Source organism: Labrus bergylta, chromosome 8, assembly GCF_963930695.1.
Source record: "Labrus bergylta chromosome 8, fLabBer1.1, whole genome shotgun sequence".
Classification (NCBI taxonomy): domain Eukaryota; kingdom Metazoa; phylum Chordata; class Actinopteri; order Labriformes; family Labridae; genus Labrus; species Labrus bergylta.
Genome location: NC_089202.1, coordinates 30,135,691 through 30,160,463, shown reverse-complemented (window position 1 = coordinate 30,160,463; position 24,773 = coordinate 30,135,691). Strand labels below are relative to the sequence as shown.

The 24,773-nt window shown below is 42.4% G+C and overlaps 1 protein-coding gene across 4 annotated transcripts in view; it reads right to left on the bottom strand.

Annotated features, from left to right (window-relative positions):
• Positions 1-2,646: 2,646 nt before the first annotated feature.
• The window catches only part of ascc3 (activating signal cointegrator 1 complex subunit 3), a 134,965-nt gene continuing 112,838 nt past the window's right edge, over positions 2,647-24,773 (bottom strand). For all 4 annotated transcript variants that reach the window (XM_065957785.1, XM_065957784.1, XM_065957786.1 and 1 more), the window contains exons 34-42: positions 24,434-24,559; positions 17,730-17,841; positions 17,507-17,641; positions 11,383-11,607; positions 8,322-8,473; positions 7,790-7,940; positions 5,875-6,081; positions 5,177-5,352; positions 2,647-3,024 (exon numbers count right to left, since the gene is read on the bottom strand). In XM_065957785.1, the coding sequence (XP_065813857.1) occupies positions 2,901-3,024; positions 5,177-5,352; positions 5,875-6,081; positions 7,790-7,940; positions 8,322-8,473; positions 11,383-11,607; positions 17,507-17,641; positions 17,730-17,841; positions 24,434-24,559 (1,408 nt within the window). In that variant the 3' untranslated portion in view covers positions 2,647-2,900. The remainder of the gene's footprint in view (positions 3,025-5,176; positions 5,353-5,874; positions 6,082-7,789; positions 7,941-8,321; positions 8,474-11,382; positions 11,608-17,506; positions 17,642-17,729; positions 17,842-24,433; positions 24,560-24,773) is intronic.

Below are 24,773 nucleotides of genomic sequence, written 5' to 3'. Positions count from 1 at the left end.
ATATGCATGTTATGCCATCAACTTCAGGACTAAATATTACTGATGTATTAATCATCCATCACTTAACATGGAAGAAAAGAGTTCTTTGATTTGTTTTCAATATTTCCTTTAACGTTGGCGTTTTGGATACGTCACACTTTCTCTTCTATAATAACTTTATTGAATAAATATTATAAAAACTATGAATAATTAGAAACGCATTTTGACTCCCAGTTCTCTAATTCACTAAAAATAATTTGGTGAATGATGCTGTTGAACAGTTTTCATTCTGATTGAAAGCAAACATAAATCCTAATATAGACTTCTTTTCTCCAAGACATGAAGCACTAATGATGATGAAGATGAAGATGAAGATGCATGTCTCTCTCCCTCTCGTGCGGCCGGTCGGTAGGCCTATGTTGGGATCCATCATCCGGGATACTCTAGAGACGCTGTCTAAACTGTAATGAGACTCACAAAAAGAAAACAGAAAGCAACGATCGAGAATCTGTCGCTGTCTTATCTTTATTATTAAACCTATTGAAGCAGATTTTAAAAACCAAAGTTTAAAACACCTGTTTAATGTTTCAGAGAGGAGCAGTCTGCAGGAGGCCTGGATGAGATTCTCTTATTCACGTCAAATTAGGATACTATAGATGTTTATTTTTTAAATGTATTTCTGGATTTTGTCTCCTGATCTCAAACGTTGTCACTTTAAATTGAACTTTCCACAAACTGCACAACACATCTGAATGTCCTGAAGGCCTATAGTGTGTGTTGTTGTTGTTTGGCAGTGAATGGGTGTATAGTTTATTTAATAATTACTAGTTAATTGTTGTATTTGTATTTTTCTTGTATTCTTATTTTATCTGCACTCTTCTTCTTCTCGTCTTTTTGAGTTTACTCTTAATGGGGATCAATAATTAATGATCTCATCTTGATTTTCTATTTTAAATAATCTCACATAAATTCTGATTACTGTTATAATTTATCACCTCATAGTGGATTCATCTCTAACCTAATTTAATCCATCAACATATTTAAGATCGACTTCCTCCCTACCCTCTGACCTCCATCAGTCAGAAGAGTTCAGGGACTTTTAATCTTCGATCTCAGAACATTTTTTTCTCTCTGTCTGTTCCAAAAGTCAGAGAAGGCGTTTCAGTGTGCTGCTCCCAAAGAGCTGAGACTTAACGACCTGCTCTGATTGGATGATTTGAAGAGGATGTTAAACATATAGCTTTATAGATTTATGGTCGTGGTTGATCTTGACAAATATATTTGCTGATTCAATGTTTTATTTTGTGTCTTAAAATGTTTAATAATTATATATCCTGATTTATATTTGTACGTCCGGCTGCTTGTTGTTTGTCAGAAACTCTTTTTATTTGTGCTTCTGCATTTTGACTCCTGAAAACACATTTTTAATCTCAACCACTTTTTTTTTTATCTTAGTGAAGTAAAGTTAAATAAATACAATGAATTAACCCAGGTAATGTGTGTGTGTGTGTGTGTGTGTGTGTGTGTGTGTGTGTGTGTGTGTGTGTGTTGGGGGCGGGGCTATAGAGATGGGATTATGTCACCTCCACTCTTTCAGTCACTGAACTTCACCTCTGCGTCTTGTTTGTGGTGTTTGGAGACTTTTTTTTAAACTTGTCAAAATAAAATAAGAAAAAACATTTCTGTAAAAACTCACCATAGATTCTTCTATTATTATAAAAAAAAGACCAAAAAATAAAGTTTCCAGCTGGATTAAACTAAACCAACAGTTAAAAGCCTCCGGTTGGATCATTACTGTTCCTGCAGTGATTCATATGTTTCAGCCGGTGACGAGTTATTCAACCTGAACTGATGCGAAGAAGAGCGCCTCGTTAACTTTAATAATCAAGTCAGAAGAGTTATCCCATGGTCGGGAAAAATGTTACTCTGCATTAAGTAAAGAAAACAAACAAGGAGAAGACTGGAACTACTACCAGGTGAAGAACCGTCCGTCGCTTTATTAAAACCTGGAGGGGTAGAGGTGAGGCATCATCCTCAAGGAAGAAATGTGGTTGTAAAATAATCTGGAATGAACGTTGGGCTAAATCAAAAGCGTTAAAAAAAGAGTAACAGTAGAACTTAAAAGCTGTGTCGCTGTAAGAAAACGACTTTTCGAGACATAAAGGAGTTAAACAAAGCTCCCCGCAGGTTTAAACATCTCAACACACTTTGAAATATTTTCCTGTGAAGGCAAAAAAAGATCTTGAAGAAGGAATCGTGAGCATTAGATAATTGTCTGTGGTATCCATTTCTCCTCTCATGATTTCTTACTGTACATAGAAGACAGTGTTCAGGTGTGTGTGTGTGTGTGTGTGTGTGTGTGTGTGTGTGCTCTTTATGGGTGTGGAGGGAGGCTTGGGAGGGTGCTAGGTTTTAGGTTAGGGAATGTTGTTTTGATGTAATTTGGTTTGATCAGCTCTTCATCATATTTTTATTGATTCTTTGTGTTTTGTATTGTTTGTGTGGATTTATCTGCTAAACCTGGAGCAGTGAATCTCCTCTCATTTATTAGATGAATGAACGCTAGATAAGACGAGCAGCTCCTGTGTTCTGTAAAGCAACTTTTCCAGTTTTGTCAGTGAGTCTGGCTGCTCTGAAGAGAACAGTATCATGACTGTGACAGAGAGGTTCATCTTTATAGAATCATTTATTTATTTCAGACCGACAGGAAGTGAAGAATTCTCCTTCAAATCACTGTAAACATGTAAACGAGAGAAGGAAAAGATGTTCCGTTTGTTGTCTTCCTCAGAAGCTTTAATAAACTTCAGGACATAATAACTGAATCTGATACAAAGCTGTGAATGAAAAACATAAAAACAAACACGTCTGAAGTTTGGCTGCTGATGATCGTTCTTCTTTTGCTCAGCTGAGGGTCAGGCCGCTCACTGAGTCACCTCTGTGTTGACCTGAGCAGCGATGCTGGCAGGTGTGACGTTCAGGTGGATGTCGTACTGCTGGTCCAGCCCCAGGTAGCTGTCACTCATCAGGTACAGCGTGTAGATACACCTGAAAACAGAACACAAGTCAGAGTGTCCTCAAGAAGACAAAAAAAATAAATAGAAGAAAAAGAATCTGGGTGAAATCCTGACTGAAGGACTTGACTGCACGGTGCGGTTTATACTCTGCAGCGTGAGCTGGAGGTGAGCTGTTAAATGCAACAACCGGTTGGTGACGCTTCCCTGTCTGTCTCTCATTGGCTGTTAAAGGTATTCTGTCGGAGGCCGCCAGATCTGCAACCTTTAATATCAAACATGTTTAGTATTCCATTTCGGGGAGGCTCTGACTAAATCAGGAGCAGTAAAAAGAATCCTACTGACACCACACAGCTGAAGATTATTCAGACAAATGATTGGTTGTAACAAGCCTTGAATTCTTCCACCGCAGGAAATAGTCCCAACACAACACTTTCCTGCTGTTTGTGTAATGTTTACCAAAAACTACAGCGACCTGCTGCAGGAAACGACTGAGGAAAAAAAAAGATTGTTGGCTGTTTTAAGAGTTTTCCTTTCCAGTACAGACAGACGGGTTCAGAATGGACATACAAGTATGAACAGACCGACTAAAGCATGTTTCACACATGCACTCCTGAAGGTTTCAGGACTGTCTGAGTTACTCTTTCACTGACGTCCTTCACATCAGGAGATCGGACGTCTTCACAGTATAAACTCAGAGAAGACCATGAAGTTGTAGCTTGATATCACGGTTAGGGATAATTCTGTTTCTCTCATTCATTTATGACTGAAAGTAGTGCATGACCTGTGTCGTACCTGTGACAGTTCGTGCTGCATGCTGTGTATTAAATATTAAATAAAAAAGAGAGGAGAACAAAAGAATCCCTACCAGTTGATGAAGTATGCAGTCACTACTTTGAGATACTGTTCAGTAACACAGGAGCTCCATCAGCACACCACTAGTGCTCAATCACTGACTGTGCAGACCAGTGAGAGGAAGAGTCCACAGACTGGTTTATGCGTGCACATGGTGGGACATTGAGACGAGGACTGAGCACTTTTAATACACATCTGAAGGCGGGGTCTTCTATGACTGCATACTGACATATAGCCTTAAACAACAAGTAGCCTAGCGGTTACGTTGCATGCATCATGTACAGAAGCTGTAGTCCTCGTGGCAGCGGCTGTGGGTTCGAACCAAACCTCGGCCCTTTGCTGCTTGTCATCCCCCACTGCATTCTTCATAATAAAGTTGGTTGGCCCTCCCTCACTGAGAGACACAATAACCACTGGCATCTTTTTATCTATCTGAACCCTGCTCCAGAGAGAGCGAGAGAGAGAGAGACCGAGAGAGAGAGAGAGAGAGAGAGAGAGAGAGAGAGAGAGAGAGAGAGAGAGAGAGAGAGAGAGAGAGAGAGAGAGAGAGAGAGAGAGAGGCTGCTTCTCCAGGTTCCAGGACTGACCTGGGGAAAACTGCTTTTAGTGTTAGTGCTGCAAACTCCTGGAACATTTTACAACAGCACCTGAACTTGAGCACTTTAATCTCTTATGGACACTTCAGAAATATTATTTTTAACTGTCCAATACCTGACTGTAACTGTTTTATTTGATCTGAATTACTGACTTATCACTGTAGTCATTTCAAGCTTTTAAATTATTTTAGTGTTTATATTTTATTGATTTTATTTTCTGTAGTAGCTTTATCTCATTTCTCGTTGTTTATCATTTATGTATGTTTTCTCGGCGTCATTGTAAATTATCTCTCCGAGAAGTTAAATAAAGCTTGATGATGATGATGATGATGATGATGATGACCCACTCCTCTCAATGTTTCCTGTGTCTCTTCAGACATGCGATTAAAAATGCAATTAATCGTGACTAACTATTGAAACTTTGCGATTAATCACAAGTAAAATGTTTCATCGTTTGACAGCCGTAGTGAAAATAAAGCTGAAAGAAACAACAGATGGACTCCCATCCTGTGTGTATAAATATCCCCTCTTACATCTCCATAATGATCAATGAGTTCATCAGTATGGATCATGTAGCCTCATCTTTAACTCTTCAATAATTGTGAAATGTAGTTTTGGGAGTTTATGGTCTTCCTCTAATCGAAAGTGTCTGACTAATGATTGAGACCTGGAGCCGACTTCTTTCCTCTCACTCTCTCTTGTAAGAGTCCGTGTTCATGCACAGCTGCTGCTTACCTTCCCGTCTTCTCCGGCGAGTAAAAGGCGACCGACACGGTTGTGCGGTTGCGTACATAGCCGATCCGCTTGACGGCAAGCAGCTCCCTGCGATCCACCTCCCCCACCACCAGGAACCAGCCTTCATCCTTGGACTTGGGGAACCGGGGAGCCTGGGCCTTACTGTCCTGCTTCCTCTGAAATAGCAGACGAGGACATTTTTTTTCTCACACATATGCACTCGTAAAATTCCACAGGAGGTGAGACATGACGTAAATAAAACGCTGCTAAACGGACAAACTCACAAAAGAGAACGTTCTGAAGTTTGGAGCATGAAGCGGCTTCAGATCGGTCAGATGTTACACGCTAACAATCTGCAGCTACATCGGTTTGTTTAAGCTACAGTTCAAAGCAGTTCCTTAACTTTCCTAAATCACCAGAGGAGCCCTTTAAGTGTCGACAACATCTGAGGATCAGTATATCTTTCTCCCACACATCTGCAGCCGTCATGCAAAGAAACCAAAGAACAATGTTTCAGGAGATAACAAACTGCAGACTCAGCTGGAGGACGATCAGCTTCCACTTCAATCACTGAAAGATTTGTTTCCAGAGGAACAATACCGAAATCTTTACTTCCTCATAAAAACATTTGTTATTTCTTTATTTGAATCATATCCACAGTCTCTATAACAGGAGGTTTTGCTGTTGTGCATTCTCACCCTCTGCTGGCCCTGGTTGATGCGTCTCAGAGACACCTGCAGGACGTACTCCTGGTCAGCGTGGACGTCCAGCCAGCTGCTCTCCTCCCTCAGGTTGGCTCTGGCTGCGGGGAGGCGGCGCTCCGTCTGCTCCTGGCTCTCCTCCCACCAGCCCTTCACACTCATGTCCACCTCCAGCACCGGGAGACTGCTGAGGAAGGACCAGGCCTGAGGAGAGAGGGGTTGAAAGCAGTTGATCAGGTTAACATGATTAAAAACCTGGATCACAACACCAAGAGGACAACAAGGAGAGGTGTCCCAACAATGAGAGGTGTCCCAACAATGAGAGGTGTCCCAACAATGAGAGGTGTCCCAACAATGAGAGGTGTCCCAACCTGAGCGGGAAGTCACAGCAACATGGCAGCTGTGGGAGTGTATGGTTATATGATTATATTAGACCTGCAGGGAGTTCTGCTGCTCCCCATGTGTTTACATGAACACAGTTAGTCATCAGGTGATGAGTGGCATGTTAGGATAGAAGCTCCTGTTATTAGACTTTCTCTCCCCCGCTCTACTACCTTGATGTAAACAAGCACAGTGAACAGCTAGCTTCTCGTAGAAGCAGCATGGTTTGATGTAAAAAGTTGTGATAATATTGTATGTAGGCTGTGTCAGTTTAAACAGGGATAACTACCAGAGCGATGCATTACCACATTTAGCTCAGGTATGTGGGCGTTGACCTGCAGGGAGGGCCAAAGGCTGGTGGTGCTAGCATTGCTAATGTTAGCCACACTCAGCTAACCACTTTGACATCATTTCTCCTGATATAAGGATGTGATTTTTTCCATTTGAGAGTTTTCCTAATTTGAGTGTAGCCCATTAGTTTGAATTGAAATTTGTGTTAAATTAAATTTGACATTAGCCACCAAGAAACACCCGGTATTAAAATGTGAACACAGATTGGGGTGTTTGTGTCGAGGAATGAATGAGGTGCCCTGAGGTGAAAAATATTGATGTTTTGAATAAATTCAGAGTGGTAAAAAGACTGTTCTTTGAGATGACGTGAAATTGGTGCTCAGAAAGTGAAAAAAGGAATGAAGAGGTTTAAGTGGAGGTTCCATCAGCTCGTGTACAGTAAGTCTTAGGAGCCTCTTAAGTGTTTTTATGACGATTTAACATTTGGTTCAATGCAAAAGCCCCACCATGAAGAAGACACGAGGAGAGAGAGGGACAGAAAAAAGGACTGGGGGAATAAGGTGTGTGTGTGTGTGTGTGTGTGTGTGTGTGTGTGTGTGTGTGTGTGAATTGACAGCCAGGAGGAGAAAAGCCTCTCTGATTCACCCGGCAAAAGCTATTTATGTGAGGATTACTCTCCCTGAGCGAGTCAGACAGAAACGCTGCTGCACATCTAATTATTTAATTAGAGAGGCCTCCACACTGCGGGGGGGCGGGGACAGCGAGGGAGTAAAGATGGGGATGGAGGAGAGCGGGAACACTGATTGGGTGAAGCCACAGGGCCTGCCGCGGTGCCCGGACACTCTCATTACTGCAGCAATTAGCACTTAAATAGGAGCTGTAAACCCCATCAATGGAGGTATAATTGGGGATCCTGGAGGTATCTGGGAGCACAGTGTTAGACTGCTCGTGTCACCTCACTGATGAGAGAAGGACCATTATGGGGGGGGGGGGTTAAAATACCAGATTTTTGTATTTGTGCAATTAAGACGCTGCTCTCTTGATTTCTTTCTTTCTTACCTTTTATCAAAATATGATTTAAGATCTGTAGTTTCTCTTTGATTCAATGGATCATCAACAACCACAGAGGTATTTCAATATTATATTGAAAAATATGAAACTTTTTGACAACTGTAGCAGGAACTCTCATGAGTGCATAACAAACTGAATCAACAGACACTCTTCCCCAGAGAGCTCTTACCTGTGCGATTTGATTTGACTGCAGCTCTTGGCCGATGATAGAAGTGAAAACACTTTCTTTTCCCCTGCAGGCAGCAATCAGCTCAGGGAGTCCTTCGATTGGCCCGCTGAAGCCTCCCCCGTCGCTCCTCCCCTTCCTGTTTGCCCATTTCCTGCAGGGTGACAGAGAGAGAGAGAGAGAGAGGGAGAGAGAGAGACAGAGAGAGAGAGAGAGAGAAAGACAGAGAGAGAGAGAGAGATCGTGGTCATTACAACAAATCCTACCCAACATTTTTATTGAGTTTGCACAAAATGATTCAACACTGTGACAAGCAGGTCTGGATGCTCCTGGTTGGTTGTGAACACTAAATCGTGTGTGACTGCTAGTATGTTTGCACATTTATTTACTGTCCAGTTTAGGAGTATAGAATAAGTTACCATGGTGATCTAGCCAGGTAAAGAGAACTGACTTCTGGCTTAACAGACGCAGTTTCCCTCTAATCCCATATGGTGCCCCCCCCCCCCCCCAGGTGTAGCTGTGGTGGTGTGTATACCTGAACAGATGGAGATCTTGTTGTTCAATGTGTGGCAGAGTCAGAAGTGAGGAGTCGTGCAGCCAGCGGCCCTGAATGATCATCTGCACCAGGTTAATGATGCTGATGGCCGTCACCAGCCAGCCTTCATTAGCAGCTACATCCAGTAAGGCCTGAGGAGAAGAACCACAACAGAGGCTTTAAAGGTGACATATCCTCCTCCTCTTCTGGAGGACATATCCTCCTCCTCTTCTTCAGTTTAAATAAGTCTCAAAACATGTGTGTTTTGAGGAGCAAGTTTCTTGTTCTAAATCCACTCTGATCCTGTATTTGATCATGTCTATAAACCCCTCTTTTTCAGCCCTGCTCAGAACAGGCTGTTTCTGTGTCTGTACCTTTAAATATGTAAATGAGCTGTGTCTGACCACGCCCCCCTCTCTGGAAGGACTTGGGTGTACTCGGTCTTTCTCGCTCCATGTCCTGTTGTTTACGGTGAGAAGGCAGACTCAGAGGGCAGAACAAACACCTAGCTGTGGGAGTGTCACCCACCTGGGGGAGGGGCTACTGCCCTTTGTGATGTCATGAAGGGAAAATCTCCAAACGGCCTGTTTGAGCACACATTTTCTGAAAAGTGGAGCAGGCAGAAGACGGGGAGGATGGACTTTACTCATCACTGGGGGGTTTGTAGACGGACTAGAGACACATGTTAGAGTTAGAGGAACATGGTGAGGTGTACTGTGCAGAATGTGTGACCTTTAAAGTCAAGATGTACTCATTATTAACTTGTTGGTTTTGAATCATCTTAGCGTGAGTCTTCCAGCTGGGTTTCAACTGAGAGAGGATTTCAAATCAGACTTACTCAAGGCTCAGGGAGTTTTTTAGGACGAGGTGCAAGAATTTGCGTTATACCATTATTTATAGGGAGTTGAGCTGAGTGTTGATCCCAGAAGAGCAGAACACATGTGCTGAAAGTGAATCCTGGAAACTTTTGTTGTCGTTTATTTGAAAAACAAATATTTGCAGAGGAGTGGAAAGAAGACTCTCTTAGTGGATGTTGAATTTCTAAAGTTTGGAGTTGAATTGAGAAAACCATTACAATGGTTTAAAGAAGTGTTAAGGAACTGTTTATTAAAATGTTTTCTGTTAACAGTCTGTCAGACTTTAAGTACACTAAAGTAAAAAAACAACATTCATTCAATAAAAAGCTCCATAAAGAGAGTAACGAGCAGAACCTTTTCACTAAACGGTAGCAGCAGGACACCAGAGAAGTAACCACATCCAAGAGCCGTGCAATATCACTGCCAGACACACAGCATGGAAACACACACACACACACACACACACACACACACACACACACACTTAGACATGGTGATAACTTACAAAGAAGAACAGAACGTACAAAGAAACTGATAAAAAATAAAACATCCAGCCGATCAGAGCTCAGAGAGCAGAGTGACACGCAGTGATCGATACACTTCTCTAGGTTTTATCTCGTATTCAGACTCGATCACCTGTCGAGTCCGTTCTCTCATGCAGCTGTCTGTATGAACACTGAGCTGCAGAGTCTCTGCAGCAGCCGGGGGTGTGACATCTAACCTGAGCATCACGTTATTTATGAGACGGATCAGTTCAACTACAAATCACACCCTAATGTGTAACATTCCCCCGTGTTCTCTGCTTCACCTGCAGCAGAGCACCGCTTTCCAAGATCTGCTCGCTCTCTACGTTATTCAAATATCATCACAACAAAATATTAAAAAACCACAACTAAGAAGTGAAACTAAATGAAATGTAAGAATCGTTAATAAGCATCTAACAAGTGTAACCTACTAACTAACCCGTTTATTATACAGGAAGTAAAGATTCACAGCAGCTAAATTCTTAATATTAAACTTCTGTTATGAAAGACATGAGGCCCCGTGTCCACCCGGCAGTTCTTTTCTGAGTGCCAGAGTCTTTTATCAATTATTTTCAATGATTAGAAAGTGTTTGCAGCAGCATGCGGCTGCCCAGACAAAAAGTGCAGCGCCCAGAGTCTTTTTCCAAGTGCACCGCCTTTTTTGTGCGGTCGCTCCGAGTTGAGTCTGGTGACTCCTGAGTGCACAAATCGCTGTTAGTTTGTTTATGATGGTACATTTGTAGGGATGAAACAATACACTCAATTTACGATACCAAATATTTCATGATTCTGGGTTTATCACCATTTTTCATGATTTTAAAATTTTTAGACTTGAGATTAAAGGTCACATATTCTAAGAATAACTCTCCCCCATGTTCCTCTAACTCTAATATGTGTCTCTAGTCTGTCTACAAACCCCCCAATGATGAGTAAAGTCCATCCTCTCCGTCTTTCCCCTGCTCCACTTTTCAGAAAATGTGTTCTCAAACAGGCCGTTTGGAGATTTTCCCTTCATGACATCACAAAGGGCAGTAGCCCCTCCCCCAGGTGGGTGACACTCCCACAGAGCCAGGATGGCTATGGCCTTCAGTCCATCTATGTATCCCTGATGAATGTTATTATAATTTTATAAAGTTGGTAGGGCGGTAAATAGTATTTACTTGCAGCTAAAAAAGTATGTTAGGGGCAAAGTTCGTCTTTTTTTTAGGCTCAAAACTCAGCTACCTGAATCCAATTTTTTAACTGGAACACGAGAAACAAAAGAGAAAACAAAACGTGTGCAATCTCGAATTTGAAATGCACACAACAGCTTTCTTTCACATGCTGAAAAGTGAAAATACTGGAGGTAACTGGGCTGTACTTCAAGATAAATCAACATACTTTATAATCCATCAGCTACAATTAGAGAGCAGCTAATGTTAGAAATCATCCACTTCCTGTCTAATATTAGCTGAGCTTGTCGTCGAGAGTGTCCCCTGCTAAAAGGGTGAACCAGGACGTCCTGTATCAGTTCAGAAGAAATACACATGGATCCTCATGGTTTGACCCAGGTGATTCATACTGGACCAGTGGAAAAAGTTTATTGTGTTAACCAAATACCAGGATAACCTTTAATACCAACACAAAGCTATGAGTCATAGCTTCAGGTACATCAGATCACATCAGCAGCTTGAATCGTACCTGACAGATTCGGATGGCGTTGTCCAGCACCGTCTTGGTATCGGTGTTGTAGTCGCTGCATGGAAGTGAGGCATGGCTGAAATGGGCCTGGAGCAGCAGGTGGGTCTTGGTGTGGGCGCTGTCGAAAGAGTGGGGGTTGACCTGAAGGGGGAGCTGCTGAGCCAGCTGGCTGTTCAGCTGGTCCTCGTTGTGTCTGACGGGCAGCTCGGCATACTCCTCAGCATCCTGGAGGACAGAGATCAAACGTGAAACAGGAAGTCTAGAGCATGCTGCGGGGAGACCTTTTTTAATCCGAGCATCTGAACTCCAACAGCTGCATGTACCCCTCCACATGCTGGTTTTTTTATGCTTGGATACCAGCTGTTCCCCTTCCCCAAAAAGATTGTTGGGCAACCTTTTCTCCTGACCATAAATCCTGTACTTAAAACACACTTTTAATGCCTATTTTTCCCATTTTGTTCATGTTGGCTGTGTTTTATACAGACTAATACACCAGTATAAAATGCTCAAACATGCTGTTGTGACATCATCACCCACTGCATGCAACATGATGCAACCTGAAGATTTGCCCCCAGTCGTTGTTTACTGCAAGCAGCCTCTTCGCTGCATGCCGGGATACTTAGCGTCCTGGACCAGACTGCTGCTGCAATCTTTCAGCTTCTCTCCCTCAATAGTTCATCATCATGCATTTAAAGAAAATGGTGTTACATTATAGAGTTGATAAACCTTGAGAAGTGCTGGCTCGATTAGAAAGACAATTAAAGACAACAAGTGACCAGCAGAGGCAGGTAGTATGACTCTAGACAAAATGGTCACAGCCTGAGGGTAGCCAACTATTAATGACTCTAAACCAACCGTCACTGTGAATATAAATATATATATATATATATATAATCTAATTTAAATGATCAATACACACACACTTATTTATGTAAATACTGTAATTGATATCTTAATTGACCCATCTGTCACATATCTGCATTTTACTCATCATGTTACTTCAGCATCTTTTGCACTCTTCACCACTGCACTGTTTCATGTTTAGTCATGTAAATATTAGTCTTTTCTTATTATGTTCATTGTTGATATTTAATGTTGTACCTGTACATAAGAGAGCACAGTTCACCCAAGTTAAATTCCTTATGTGTGTAAACATATCTGGACAATAAATCTGATTCTGATTCTGCGTACTGTAGCTAGCAGGATTGGAAACCCCACACAATGAAAACAGATGGTGCATTAAGAGTTACACAGCTGGCACAGAAACTTCACGATGTGGACTTTGCTTAACAAAATGGAAACCGTCACACAGGAAGAAGCCTTAAACCTTCTCTGGGAGACCCCCCAAACAGTCTGACTTGTATTCTGTGTTCTACAGTACTTTAAAAAACCTGCTCACATATTAAAAATCTCACACAGATTGGTCTCCATATTTTTCTGAAGCACATGTTTGTAAATGCAGAGAAACATGAAATGACCGGGGGTTGAGGTAAAGAGGGATTGTAAAATGATGATGTTGTCCATCACTCTCCCGTTCAGGCTAGTTTGTGGTTGTTCTACAGAGAGAGATGCGTGGACACGCACCGATCCTCTCCTCTAATTCACTCCAGTTTAACTCGGGCTAACGCAGTCCCATCAACAGGCGCTGCTGCAGGCATTTGTCACTGCCTCCGCCCCCCCGGCCCTGACTGTTAGGGCTCCATCCATCATGACCAAAGCCAGTGTTTTAAAAGGTAAGACCTGAAAAAGGACCAGAGTGGGGGTGGGGGCTGGGAGGGAAGAAAGGATCAGGGATCATCTCTGAATGATTTACCTTTCAGTGGCGTTGTGTTTGCATATGGATGTGATGGTGAGAATACTATAGATCTTTAAGAAGGCTTCATATAGAACGACACGCTGACAGAGACAGAGGAGGGAGGACATAATGGGAGAGAGGCTGGAGCTCACAATAAGAATGAAATAAAGAAATAAAGAGTTGAGGTGAGACACATAAAAGGAGGGAGTCCACACAGCTGTGATGTAGTGTGGTGGTCTACAGTCTGTGCAGAGGCCTTTTTAAAGAGTTTCTGTTCAAAGTAGTTCAACTATTTCAACTATGTTCAGTGAATTTTTTTAAAACCTAGGCTAACATTTTTTTTGTTTAGTTTTGGGTCTAAATGACAGACAGGTAGAGAAAGTTTTGGAGTATGCAGCAGTGAAACAGGCTGTGATGGCTGCTACATAATCACTGATGGATCAAAGTCGTTGTTTTTGTCACTGACGGGTTCAGATTGTTATTTTAAGAGTCTGACAACATCACAGAAAAGATTCCTACGGGGATAGAGCTTTTTGTTACAGAGGTACAGAAGAACAGAAGAAGTTTTTTAAAACCAGAAACAGCTGTGACATCAGACACCATTGACTAAAACAGTTCTTCTCACATTGCAGAACTGGGAATTGTTTGTCCTCTTCAACCTCGGTCATTTTTTCTTGTGTTAACAAACTAATCATTTGTAAAAGAGAGAGGGGCGTGTCAGCACTGGAACCCCAGGTGCAACCCCAAAATCCTAAACTATGATTGGCCATTTGTCTCATCAGAGGTGGGACTTCTGTTAAATCAACTATTCTTGATGTTTTGCAACAGGCTGCGAGACATTTCTTTATCTGTTGATGTAGAATATTTTCTTTTGTTAGTACTTGTAATTAATCAACACTTTTTTTTTTTTTGCAGGTGCATAAAAACTGTGCGCACAGTTTTGCATTGGGAATCCTTCTGCACAGTTCACATATCCATGCACTCAGTGAGGTACGGGCGTTGGCAATTATTTCAACGCAGCTTATCAGCACTCTCTCTCTCTCTCTCTCTCTCTCTCTCTCTCTCTGTCTGGCGCTTTGGGCTATATGACCAGAATCCCTAAAAGAAACAAGACACCGTCCCTCTGCAAGAGCGCCAAAGAGGGGTTGGATCAAATCTGATGCCGTTCAATTTATGCATTCCAAAATCTAAGCGATGAAGTTGTTATTTCAATTTGTATTTAAGTGTTAATAATATAATATTTAGTATGAGGGAGATGAAAGCATGGACAAACAGGCTGAAAAACTATTTATGGTATGTGCAATATGAAAAGCGTGCAATACTGATAATAAAGCTATCTACCTCCTTTTTTTTCCCGTTTTATGACTTCAACGAGGCAGTTTTTACCTCAGGAAGGACAAATACAGCAGAAAGAAAGCAGAAACAGAGAATGCAGGCTGAGTAGAATAAGTGTGTAGGGGTGGTGGTGGTGTGGTGTGGTGTGTGTGTGTGGGTGTGTGTGTGTGTGGGGGGGGGTGGGGAGTGGAGGTGATGCTGCAGAGAGGTGTGGCTGTTGCTCATTAGTGGCCACGCTGCAGCAATTAGGGGGAACAGGAGAAGCATGTCAGAGCTTTGTAGCTAACAGAGGGGGAGTGGACGGGGCGGCAGGGTGAGCGGCCTATTGTAGCGGCTTGTTGAGGAAGGGGGGGGGCAGCCTGGCACGCCATGCTTTGGTCTGCTTCCAACTACACGTGTGCAGAGGAGAGTGATGTTAGATGGCCTCCCCTCCATATGCTGGCATCCTTACTGAAGCCAGATTCACACATCAACTCAAAATAAATACCAGAGTTAAATCTGATGAAGATGTAACTGCACACATTTCATCTCTAAATTTGTGATGTGAAATAAAAACGTATCCATGTTGGGTTTCTGTCCATGAAAAGAGATCTAAACGAACCATTCCAGGTCTTCCACGTTACCTGTGGTCAAATTAACACTTTGTTAGTCAGAGGACACCTGATGAGGACGAGATCTGAGGTTTAAAAATAAGAAATTTATCCTTAAGCACATGATTCTACAATTCTACAATTCACTTATCAGACTCTTTTATCCAAAGCGACGTACATCAGAGAGTAAGAACAACACAAGCAAGGATCTAGAAAAAAGGGAACAATGTCAGTAAGAGCAAACGATCAGCTTTGAGTCTGATTGGACACACAGGTGCTGACAGGAAGTGACCAGAGGCAAAGCACAACATTGAGGGCAGTTCTTGAGAGCTCTAATCAGTATAGAAACCATCTTATAAGTCGTCGTTATCAAACAAAAACCATCGTCATTACCATCATCATCATCAATAATATGGAGACCATCATCATTAAGTTAGTAGGTATTCATGAAAGAACTGGGTCTTTAGCTTTTTCTTAAAGGTACAGAGGATATGTGAAATATAGCAAATTCAAATTACTGTACTTTATCCACAGAAACAAACTATTGCCAAATTTGACACAGAAGTTATTTTAAAGATTTATTTCCTTACCTTGTACCAGTTCCTTTAATTGCCACACTGATGTTTCGAGTCGACGCTCTTCTTTAGAGTGTAACGGGCAATTTTAAAATGTACCTGTTACACGCTGAAGAAGAGCGTCTGATCAAAACGACTGTGTGGACATTAAAAGAACACTTTGGAGTGCTGCTGTCCTGATCATATTGGACATTTATTCAGATTCAGGCCCCTGTTGTTAAACGCTGTTAGGGAGTCCAGCGTGTTTTTGAGTACTTATCTTTCCTTACATGCCTACCAAAGTTAATAGCGACGGCTCCTTTGAATAAGAGAGAACCTGTAGATCATGTTTTTGAAGTATTCATAAAAAATAATATCAACTTTTTGACTTGTTGGTTTCAGAAAATGTAATTTAAGAGGTTTGATTTTTCCTCCCAGTTCAGCGTTTGATGTGTTATAAATTTAGAAACAACAATAAAAAAAAAGCCCATTAGAAACATTGGTCAAAAGAAAGTGTGTCATCCCCCCCTCCCCTCAATCAGAGGTGATAATGTGTTGCCCCCACCAATCAGAAGCTGAGGGTGTGGATGACCTTGATGCTGGGATGCAGGAGGTCACTCGGTGACGGATCATACTGAAGACAGAACGAGGAGAGTTAACGAGGCTCAGAGAAAGGTGCTAATTTAGGGGGAGGGGCTTGATAGTGTTAACATGTGTGTGAGAGTCAGTGTGTGTGTGTGTTTATGCATGAACATCCTCTGATGTTATCTCAGTGGTCCGTACTGTAGATAGCAGGAGTGCACCCTCACATGGTGAGAACAGACGGTACTAAAGAGCTGCACAGAAAGTGCACGTTGTGGATGTTACTGAACACAACAGAAAACATCCCACAGGTAAAGGAGAGAAAGCAAACATAAACCAAGAAATCAAGAAACTACCAATCAGAACTAATGCAGAACTTCACTGAGTAACAACTCAGGGTGTTAGTCTGTGGAACAACTGTGAAGACGAGCTGAAAAAATAAAACACTATATTTAAACTAAAAAAAAAAAATTCAGGAAAAAAATATTGACTAGATATGAGCTGGAGCAGTGACTTCCTGTTTTTCTGTTTTTCTATTCGGTTATTTCTTGGCTGGTGGTCTTGGTTAATCTCTTCCCATTATTTTTGTTGTTGTTTTGTCTAAAAACTTAATTTGTTTTGGCCAACAAGTCCAACATCACACACTGAATGATGAAAACATTTAGATTTTTCTGTGAATAATGCACAAAAATAAGAAGGGGTAGGACCAGGAAAGTTTTTAACTTCTTCCTATCTCTTTTGAACATGAACTTTATTATTTGAGTTATTTATTTGTTGCTATGGATCCTGAGGATCCATTTAGTTTTTATGTTTTGTTTTTTTCCTTTTTGTTTTGTGTTTGTATTTTCTTAACATGTTCAATAAATTGACTAATAATAATAATAATAATTATAATAATAATAATAATAATAATAATAATAATAATAATAATGATAGGTAGACAGTTTGAACCTTAGTCTCTCTCTGGGACATCCCCCAAAACAGACTGTGTCCTATCTACTGATGCCACTTCAGATTGTAGAATATGAAGCCTTTAAAGGAGCAAAATCGTTTAATTATGAGGACAACACCCTCTGCAGATCAACAGTTCCTAGTTGCTGATATAAATCATTTAAGTCAGAAGCATTGGTCAAACAGAATCCCTGAAGCTTAACGTTGTGGATGCATTTACAATGATCTCTTTAAAAATAGTGGAGGCCCTGTAGGAGCTGATTTAGTAACTGGTGACAGAACAGGAAGTCCCTGTCTGTCCACACTGTGACACTGACCGTCAGAATGGAGAGCAGCTCCTGGATGGGCAGCTCGGCCCTCAGTCGCTCTTTGAAGGTGCGGATGGACTGATGCTTCAGGTAGTAATACGACGAGATACGACCGTACGTCAGCGGCTCGATGGTGCGATCATCCTGAAGCATGAACACAAAGAAAAGACGTTAAGAGAAACAAAAACTTGATCATCATTGGATCATTTCACACTCTATATTTCACACGTACCTCTTTGATCTCGATGCAGTAGGAGCACTCCAGGTCGCGCAGGCTTCTCTCCACCAGGGTGGACAGGAATTTGTTTATGGACTCGTGGCTGATGTCTTCTAGGCTGTAATAACTGACCGACACAGAACATTGAGCATGATTACAATAAATCAGAATAAAGTCCTTACTGTGAAAACCCCCCGAGCACAGTTTGTGTATTTGATGTGTTAAACGCAGAAAATGTGTTTTCTTACACGCTTCATGGTGCCTTTAATCTCCCTCTGTCCTGCAGAACTTTTCTATAAGGAGGCTCGGGAAGATTTAAATACAGGCTGACACATTTAAGATGTTCTGAGTGATGATCCGGGGAGTTTAAGTAGACACACATGCTGAGGGTCGACTTCTACAGCTTCAATCATACCTCCACACTCACTGTGTTAACATGCACACTGCAGAGTTTCCTGGTGCTGTGAAGGTTACGGACCAATCGTACAAACTTTGTGTGTATGAAGCAGTTTACGAAACACATGAGAGAGGGAGCTATACGTGTATTTCAACTGTGTTCAAATATTCAGACGTTTGATCTGCTCTATGACCGAGGATGGACGTGTCGACATTTATTAGCTGATCATAAAAAAGCAGAAACGTCTTATGTGCATGGAGAGGCATTTTGACAGACTCATGCAAACAACTTAAAGGAGACATATTATGAAAAATCCACTTCTACAGTCTGAACATTTATCTGTGTAACCTGAGAGTCTACTGACCCACAAAATGTGAAATAAACCATCCAGTCCTTTGTTTGTGGTCTGCATAAGTCTTACAACACAGACAAAAATGCTTCGTTTATAATGTGCTCTCCTTGTGATGTCACAGTGGGATTCTGGTAAAAAAAAAATCCCCTCCCCTCCCCTGGTATCTCCACCCATGGACTCCACCCCCAGACTAGAGCAAAACTTTAACGCAGGTTGGCCATTTTTATTCTCTCTACAGAGGAGTGATGTCTACGGGGGAAAACTCAGGGGGGGGGGTCATTACATTTAAAGAGACACACACACCAAAACGGAGCGTTCTGAGAGAGCTGGTTTATACAGGGTCACAAACCTCCTCTGGTGCTTGATTCATGTTATAGTTTGACCAAAGCACAGATGTTTCATTTAGACCACAGGGGACTGTTTGAAAAGGTGGAGGAGGGGACTGTTTGAAAAGGTGGAGGAGGGGACTGTTTGAAAAGGTGGAGGAGGGGACTGTTTGAAAAGGTGGAGGAGGGGACTGTTTGAAAAGGTGGAGGAGAGGGACTGTTTGAAAAGGTGGAGGAGGGGACTGTTTGAAAAGGTGGAAGAGGGGACTGTTTGAAAAGGTGGAGGAGGACTGTTTGAAAAGGTGGAGGAGGGGACTGTTTGAAAAGGTGGAGGAGGGGACTGTTTGAAAAGGTGGAGGGGGGGACTGTTTGAAAAGGTGGAAGAGGGGACTGTTTGAAAAGGTGGAGGAGGACTGTTTGAAAAGGTGGAGGAGGGGACTGTTTGAAAAGGTGGAGGAGGGGACTGTTTGAAAAGGTGGAGGGGGGGACTGTTTGAAAAGGTGGAGGAGGGGACTGTTTGAAAAGGTGGAGGAGGACTGTTTGAAAAGATGGAGGAGGGGACTGTTTGAAAAGGTGGAGGGGGGGACTGTTTGAAAAGGTGGAGGACTGTTTGAAAAGGTGGAGGACTGTTTGAAAAGGTGGAGGACTGTTTGAAAAGGTGGAGGAGGGGACTGTTTGAAAAGGTGGAGGAGGACTGTTTGAAAAGGTGGAGGAGGGGACTGTTTGAAAAGGTGGAGGAAGGGACTGTTTGAAAAGGTGGAGGACTGTTTGAAAAGGTGGAGGAGGGGGACTGTTTGAAAAGGTGGAGGGGGGGACTGTTTGAAAAGGTGGAGGGGGGGACTGTTTGAAAAGGTGGAGGAGGGGACTGTTTGAAAAGGTGGAAGAGGGGACTGTTTGAAAAGGTGGAGGAGGGGACTGTTTGAAAAGGTGGAGGGGGGGACTGTTTGAAAAGGTGGAGGGGGGGACTGTTTGAAAAGGTGGAGGGGGGGGACTGTTTGAAAAGGTGGAGGAGGGGACTGTTTGAAAAGGTGGAGGGGGGGACTGTTTGAAAAGGTGGAGGAGGGGACTGTTTGAAAAGGTGGAGGAGGGGACTGTTTGAAAAGGTGGAGGGGGGGGACTGTTTGAAAAGGTGGAGGAGGGGGACTGTTTGAAAAGGTGGAGGGGGGGGACTGTTTGAAAAGGTGGAGGAGGGGGACTGTTTGAAAAGGTGGAGGGGGGAGGATAATATGTCCTCTTTAATGGTAAATGGACTGGAGCTTGTATATAAAATCACCACAGATAACACGACAGATTAAGATGGCTGTGTGTACTTGTTGTTTGTTAAAGCCCGGTGCACTGCGTTGTCTTGCCAGAAAATGATTCCCAGGTTGGACTGTTATTTCCTGCAGTAAGACAACCTGTGGCCACAATGGCTTCCATGCCCAGCCCTGCTGAGTAAGAGTTACCACATGAGCTCGGCGAGCTGCAATCAAAGACAATCTTCATTAGCTCATAATGCCAATATTTGTGCAAGGTGTGTGTAAGGCACATAAAAGAGTCAAAGAGAGCAGGAGGAGTGTTTTCATTCAAGGCTGTAGGAACAGATGCTGAGAAGCCTAAAGGGATGTTTGTTCAGAAACATGTTCAACTCTTTAAAAATGGTTTATTTGGGCTTTTCTCTTTGGAGCCATGTGGATGTCATATGGCTATATTTTATACCTTTAAGGAAATACTACTTTATGACTTTAAAACTGGATCCCGTCCTTCTATTTATTTCAGAAAGTTAAATCAGCTTTTACAAACTTATAACTGTCTTTACATGGAACATTTGGATACCAAAGTCTGAATCGATCCAGAAAGTTTCACCTCCTGCTTATAGAAATGTGTTTAAGATTATTTTTAAGATCTAAAATTAATATATGCCCAGGCCAGACGGGATGTACCCCGGGGACTCCTCCCAGTTGGGCGTGCCCAGAAAAGCCTCCAAAGGGAGATGTTCAGGAGGATCCTAATCAGTGGTTTGAACCACTTCAACCCGTGGTAGCTAACGGGTTATTAAATGGCCGACAGGGTACTTGGTGCCCAGCCTATACATTCTCAGGTGAGCATGGTTGAAGGAACATACCATAAAAAAATGAATCAAAACTCTGTGGCACACTGAAAATAACTTGACTGTATGTTAAGTGTCTGCCTACAGTGAAGTAAAGTTATTTTCAGTGTGCGACAGAGCTTTGATTTACTTTTCAGGGTTATTATAAAAGCTTTTAAGCTCATAATATGGACCCGATGTGTCTCTTGTTAATGTCATCGTCTGAGTGGTTTCTTGGAAACTTGGAATCGACAGCAGTTACTCAGAGTTGAAACTTCTACACGGCCTGTATCTACTAAAGCCGTTGTTTTGCGTTGGCAGTGATCATGACCTAAGAGTCTTTCTTATCAGCACTTATTGTTGCTAGGTTACAAAAGTGAAGTTCTAATGGTTGTTTGATGTGTATTAGACAACGCTGTGTGCTCAATTTTTGCTTTTTATTCGCAAACATCAACAAGAAAACATGAAATCAATGAAAGGAATAATGTCCTCGCATTAGCAGCGGCTCTAGACCTGGAAACTGTTCCCTTAAAAAGAGGAGTTAGGGGGCGCCGGTCAGTGAGTGGTGACCTGTGGCTCCTGTCCCTGATATCTGAATCTATCCACTGCCCTGTCTCTACAATAAAGGCAGAAAAGGCCTAAAAAATAAATCTGAAAAAATACAGCCTCTTCTCGATTCTGATTGGTCGGTGAGAGAGAAGTGACATTGACGAGTTATAGCTGACCCTGAGGGTGTTTTGACGCTCTGTGTTGTGAGCGTCGACTCTGAACTGCGCTGGTTCTGTGTTGAAATTGCAAGAAGCTGAAATTGGACAGAGGTCCTTATACCCGGGGAATAACAGTAAGACACAAAAACAACATTTGGGCTTCTCGCCCTGAGTGTGACGTCAACATGGCCGCCGAGGGAACGTCTACTGGTCAATATCACAGGAAGTCACCAGTTTATTTGATCTGAATGTTTCTAGGCGCGCTGAGGGAGCAGTTTATGATCAAGAATCTGTGCGCTTCATTTGATTTAATGTTTATTTTCCTGCTTTGACATGTTTGTTTTTATTTTTCTAACTCTTAACAACAAACAAAGACAACAACCGTACCCCAGTGGAGCATAAAGTCGTGTGGGTAAAATCAAAAAGGGAGAGACAGCAGCGCTGAAAAACAAACGTCTCGGTTAACAGGTGGAGGAGGAATATCAGATGAGGGGGATTTTGCATATGTCTGCATAATGCATACAGACCTCTGACAAATCTCCCACTCCTCATACTAAACAAATGATATCTTCATGGTCATTACACTGAATCATTTATTGTGCAGTCGGGAGCAGGGGGGGGAGGGGGAGGGGTCGGAGCATCACTCGTGGGCTGGAAGCAGCCGTTGAGATGTCTGATGGTGGTGTTTAATGTGCGATTAATGTTAAGTATTTCTTTCATTCCCATCGCTCCACATGTTAACAGCACTGAACGACTTTATTACCCATCACATCTCACAGGTCTGCACCGGGAACACGGCCATTAGCGTCATCACCATTAGGCTCCTGATGGTACAGGGAGACGGCCTGCAGACGCTAACGACACCCCAGGGACACCCGCCTGTGTGTGTGTGTGTGTGTGTGTGTGTGTGTGTGTGTGTGTGTGAATGCCGTGGTGATAGATAAACTGTTTATATAGAAAAAACAGCCAACACATTGTCAGGGCATCTGTGCGTCCAGGGGTAAAATTTAAGACTTTAAATATGACGTGAACCTGTAAATAAGAGTTCTGACATATCAATAAAGAGCGTTAAATAAACAAAATATGTTCCTTATACTGGTAACACTTTCTGTTGTGATTTAATGAAATGCACGAGAGTCTAAGATTTTAGCATAAACTGAGATTGTAAACGTTAAATTATACAGATTATGACGCCCCCTGAACAACCCTTTGTGGATGTTTTTCAGCTTTACAATAACCCTGATGACACAAAGAAGACAGTAGAGAGAGCACACATAATCTGAGGCAGGAAATGTTTCTGATCACTAAGTCAGAGCTGGAGGAGGAAGTGTGTAGAAAAGAGAGAAACTGGTCCACTTTTCAAAACCAGCAACAAGAACTCAACGGATGGATTAATGGATGGGAACTAAGCTAAATGTTGAGTTTTTTAGGAGCTTTATAAACAGATATCTTCATATGAATGGTGGCGCCAGATAGTTTAGCGGATATCTCGCACGCCCCATGTACTGTACAGAAGCTGTACTGTGGTCCCAATCGCAGCGGGCGGTGGGTTTGAATCTGACCTCTGGCCTTAGCTGCTCGTCATCATTTGCCTCTACTGTATCTCTTCAGCTGTCCCCCAAAATTATAACATGAATGCAGAACATGCAGGCTAGGGGGGAAATTGAATCCCATCTATTTGAGATAATGAATACTGTGATTATGCAGAGACAATTAAAACTCATAAAATCATACATTTAGTGCAGAAAATGCACGATTACCCCGTTTAAGATAAATAAATAAGCTTTAACATCACTAAGTAAAATTTGACTTTGGGGCTTTTTAAGCATTTATCTGAGAGACAGGACAGTGGATAGAGTCAGAAATGGAGAGAGAGAGTAATTGAGAGAGAGAGAGAGAGAGAGAGAGAGAGAGAGAGATTGAGAGAGAGAGAGAGAGAGAGAGAGAGAGAGAGAGAGAGAGAGAGAGAGAGAGAGAGAGAGAGAGAGAGAGACAGAGAGAGAGAGAGAGAGAGAGAGAGAGAGAGAGAGAGAGAGAGAGAGTAGGGAACGACACCCGGTAAAAGAGCCACAGGTTGGATTTGAACCTGGGCCGCCCACCTGCAGCCTCTGCACATGGGGCGTGCGCACCACAACTTTTAAAACCTGTTTTCTTTATGTAAAAAAGGGGGGTGCATCACCTATGTGGAAGCATAGATATGATTGCCTTATACCTATTTTTTAACTTGTATGTGTGTTGTTGTATGTCTTTTAAAAAAAACAATAATAATAATATGTACCAATATAACCAAAAACAGTAAATAATGCAGAGATATACTCCTTCATGACTGCAGCTTCCAACATCACCCACTGTACACAACCTGACAGGGAACCTGCTGGGACTGACAGTGAAGGAGACGAGGCTGCTGGTAACTCTTTTTAAACTGTTTTTCTCCGTCATGTGGTCATAATCCAGCGTTAAACAGTGGTAAACTGATAAGTGAATAAACCCTGAGCTGATTTGATCGTGGTTTATCACCAGTAAACTCCTGAACTTTTGATATTATTAAAACTGATGACAGATTGAATCAGAAGAGATGGATGTCCAGTTTCACAGACCTGTACTGGTCCACTGTTTCTGCTCGGCCTCAGAAATGACCTGCACGCTGAATGCGGGCTGACAGCCGTGTAAATACCAACAGGCTGGAATGTTCTGGAACTGTTTCTGTCCACACAGCAGATGTTTGACGGAGGCACACGGCCCTCCTCTAACCAGGCTGTGTGAGTAGAACAAGAATGTGTGCATGTGTCTCTTCTTTGGTTTTGATGTGCGTGAACTGTCGGGTCATGAAATGTGCTAGGAGCTGTTTTTTTTGTTTTTTTTGTCTAACCTGGGGTTCATCATCAGCCGCCTGAAGAAGTAGGTCCAGGTGATGTAGTCCATGGCGTCCTGTTTGGAGGCGATGGTTCCAGCAGCGATCTCAGCGTTCAGATGGTCAGAGAGCACGCTGAGGAGGCTGAGGATTCAAAAATCATCAGATCAGAAACAAACAAACTCTGACAGACCGTCCTTTAGAAACCACTTCTTCTGGATCTGAAGCTGCATTTATAAACACGATAGTTTCAGTTTTTTGTGCAGAGAACCTCTAAAGGACCATGTACGTATATAACCTGGTTAATGATTACTGTCCATCATAGAAGTAATTATAAAAACACTGTGATAACTTCTTG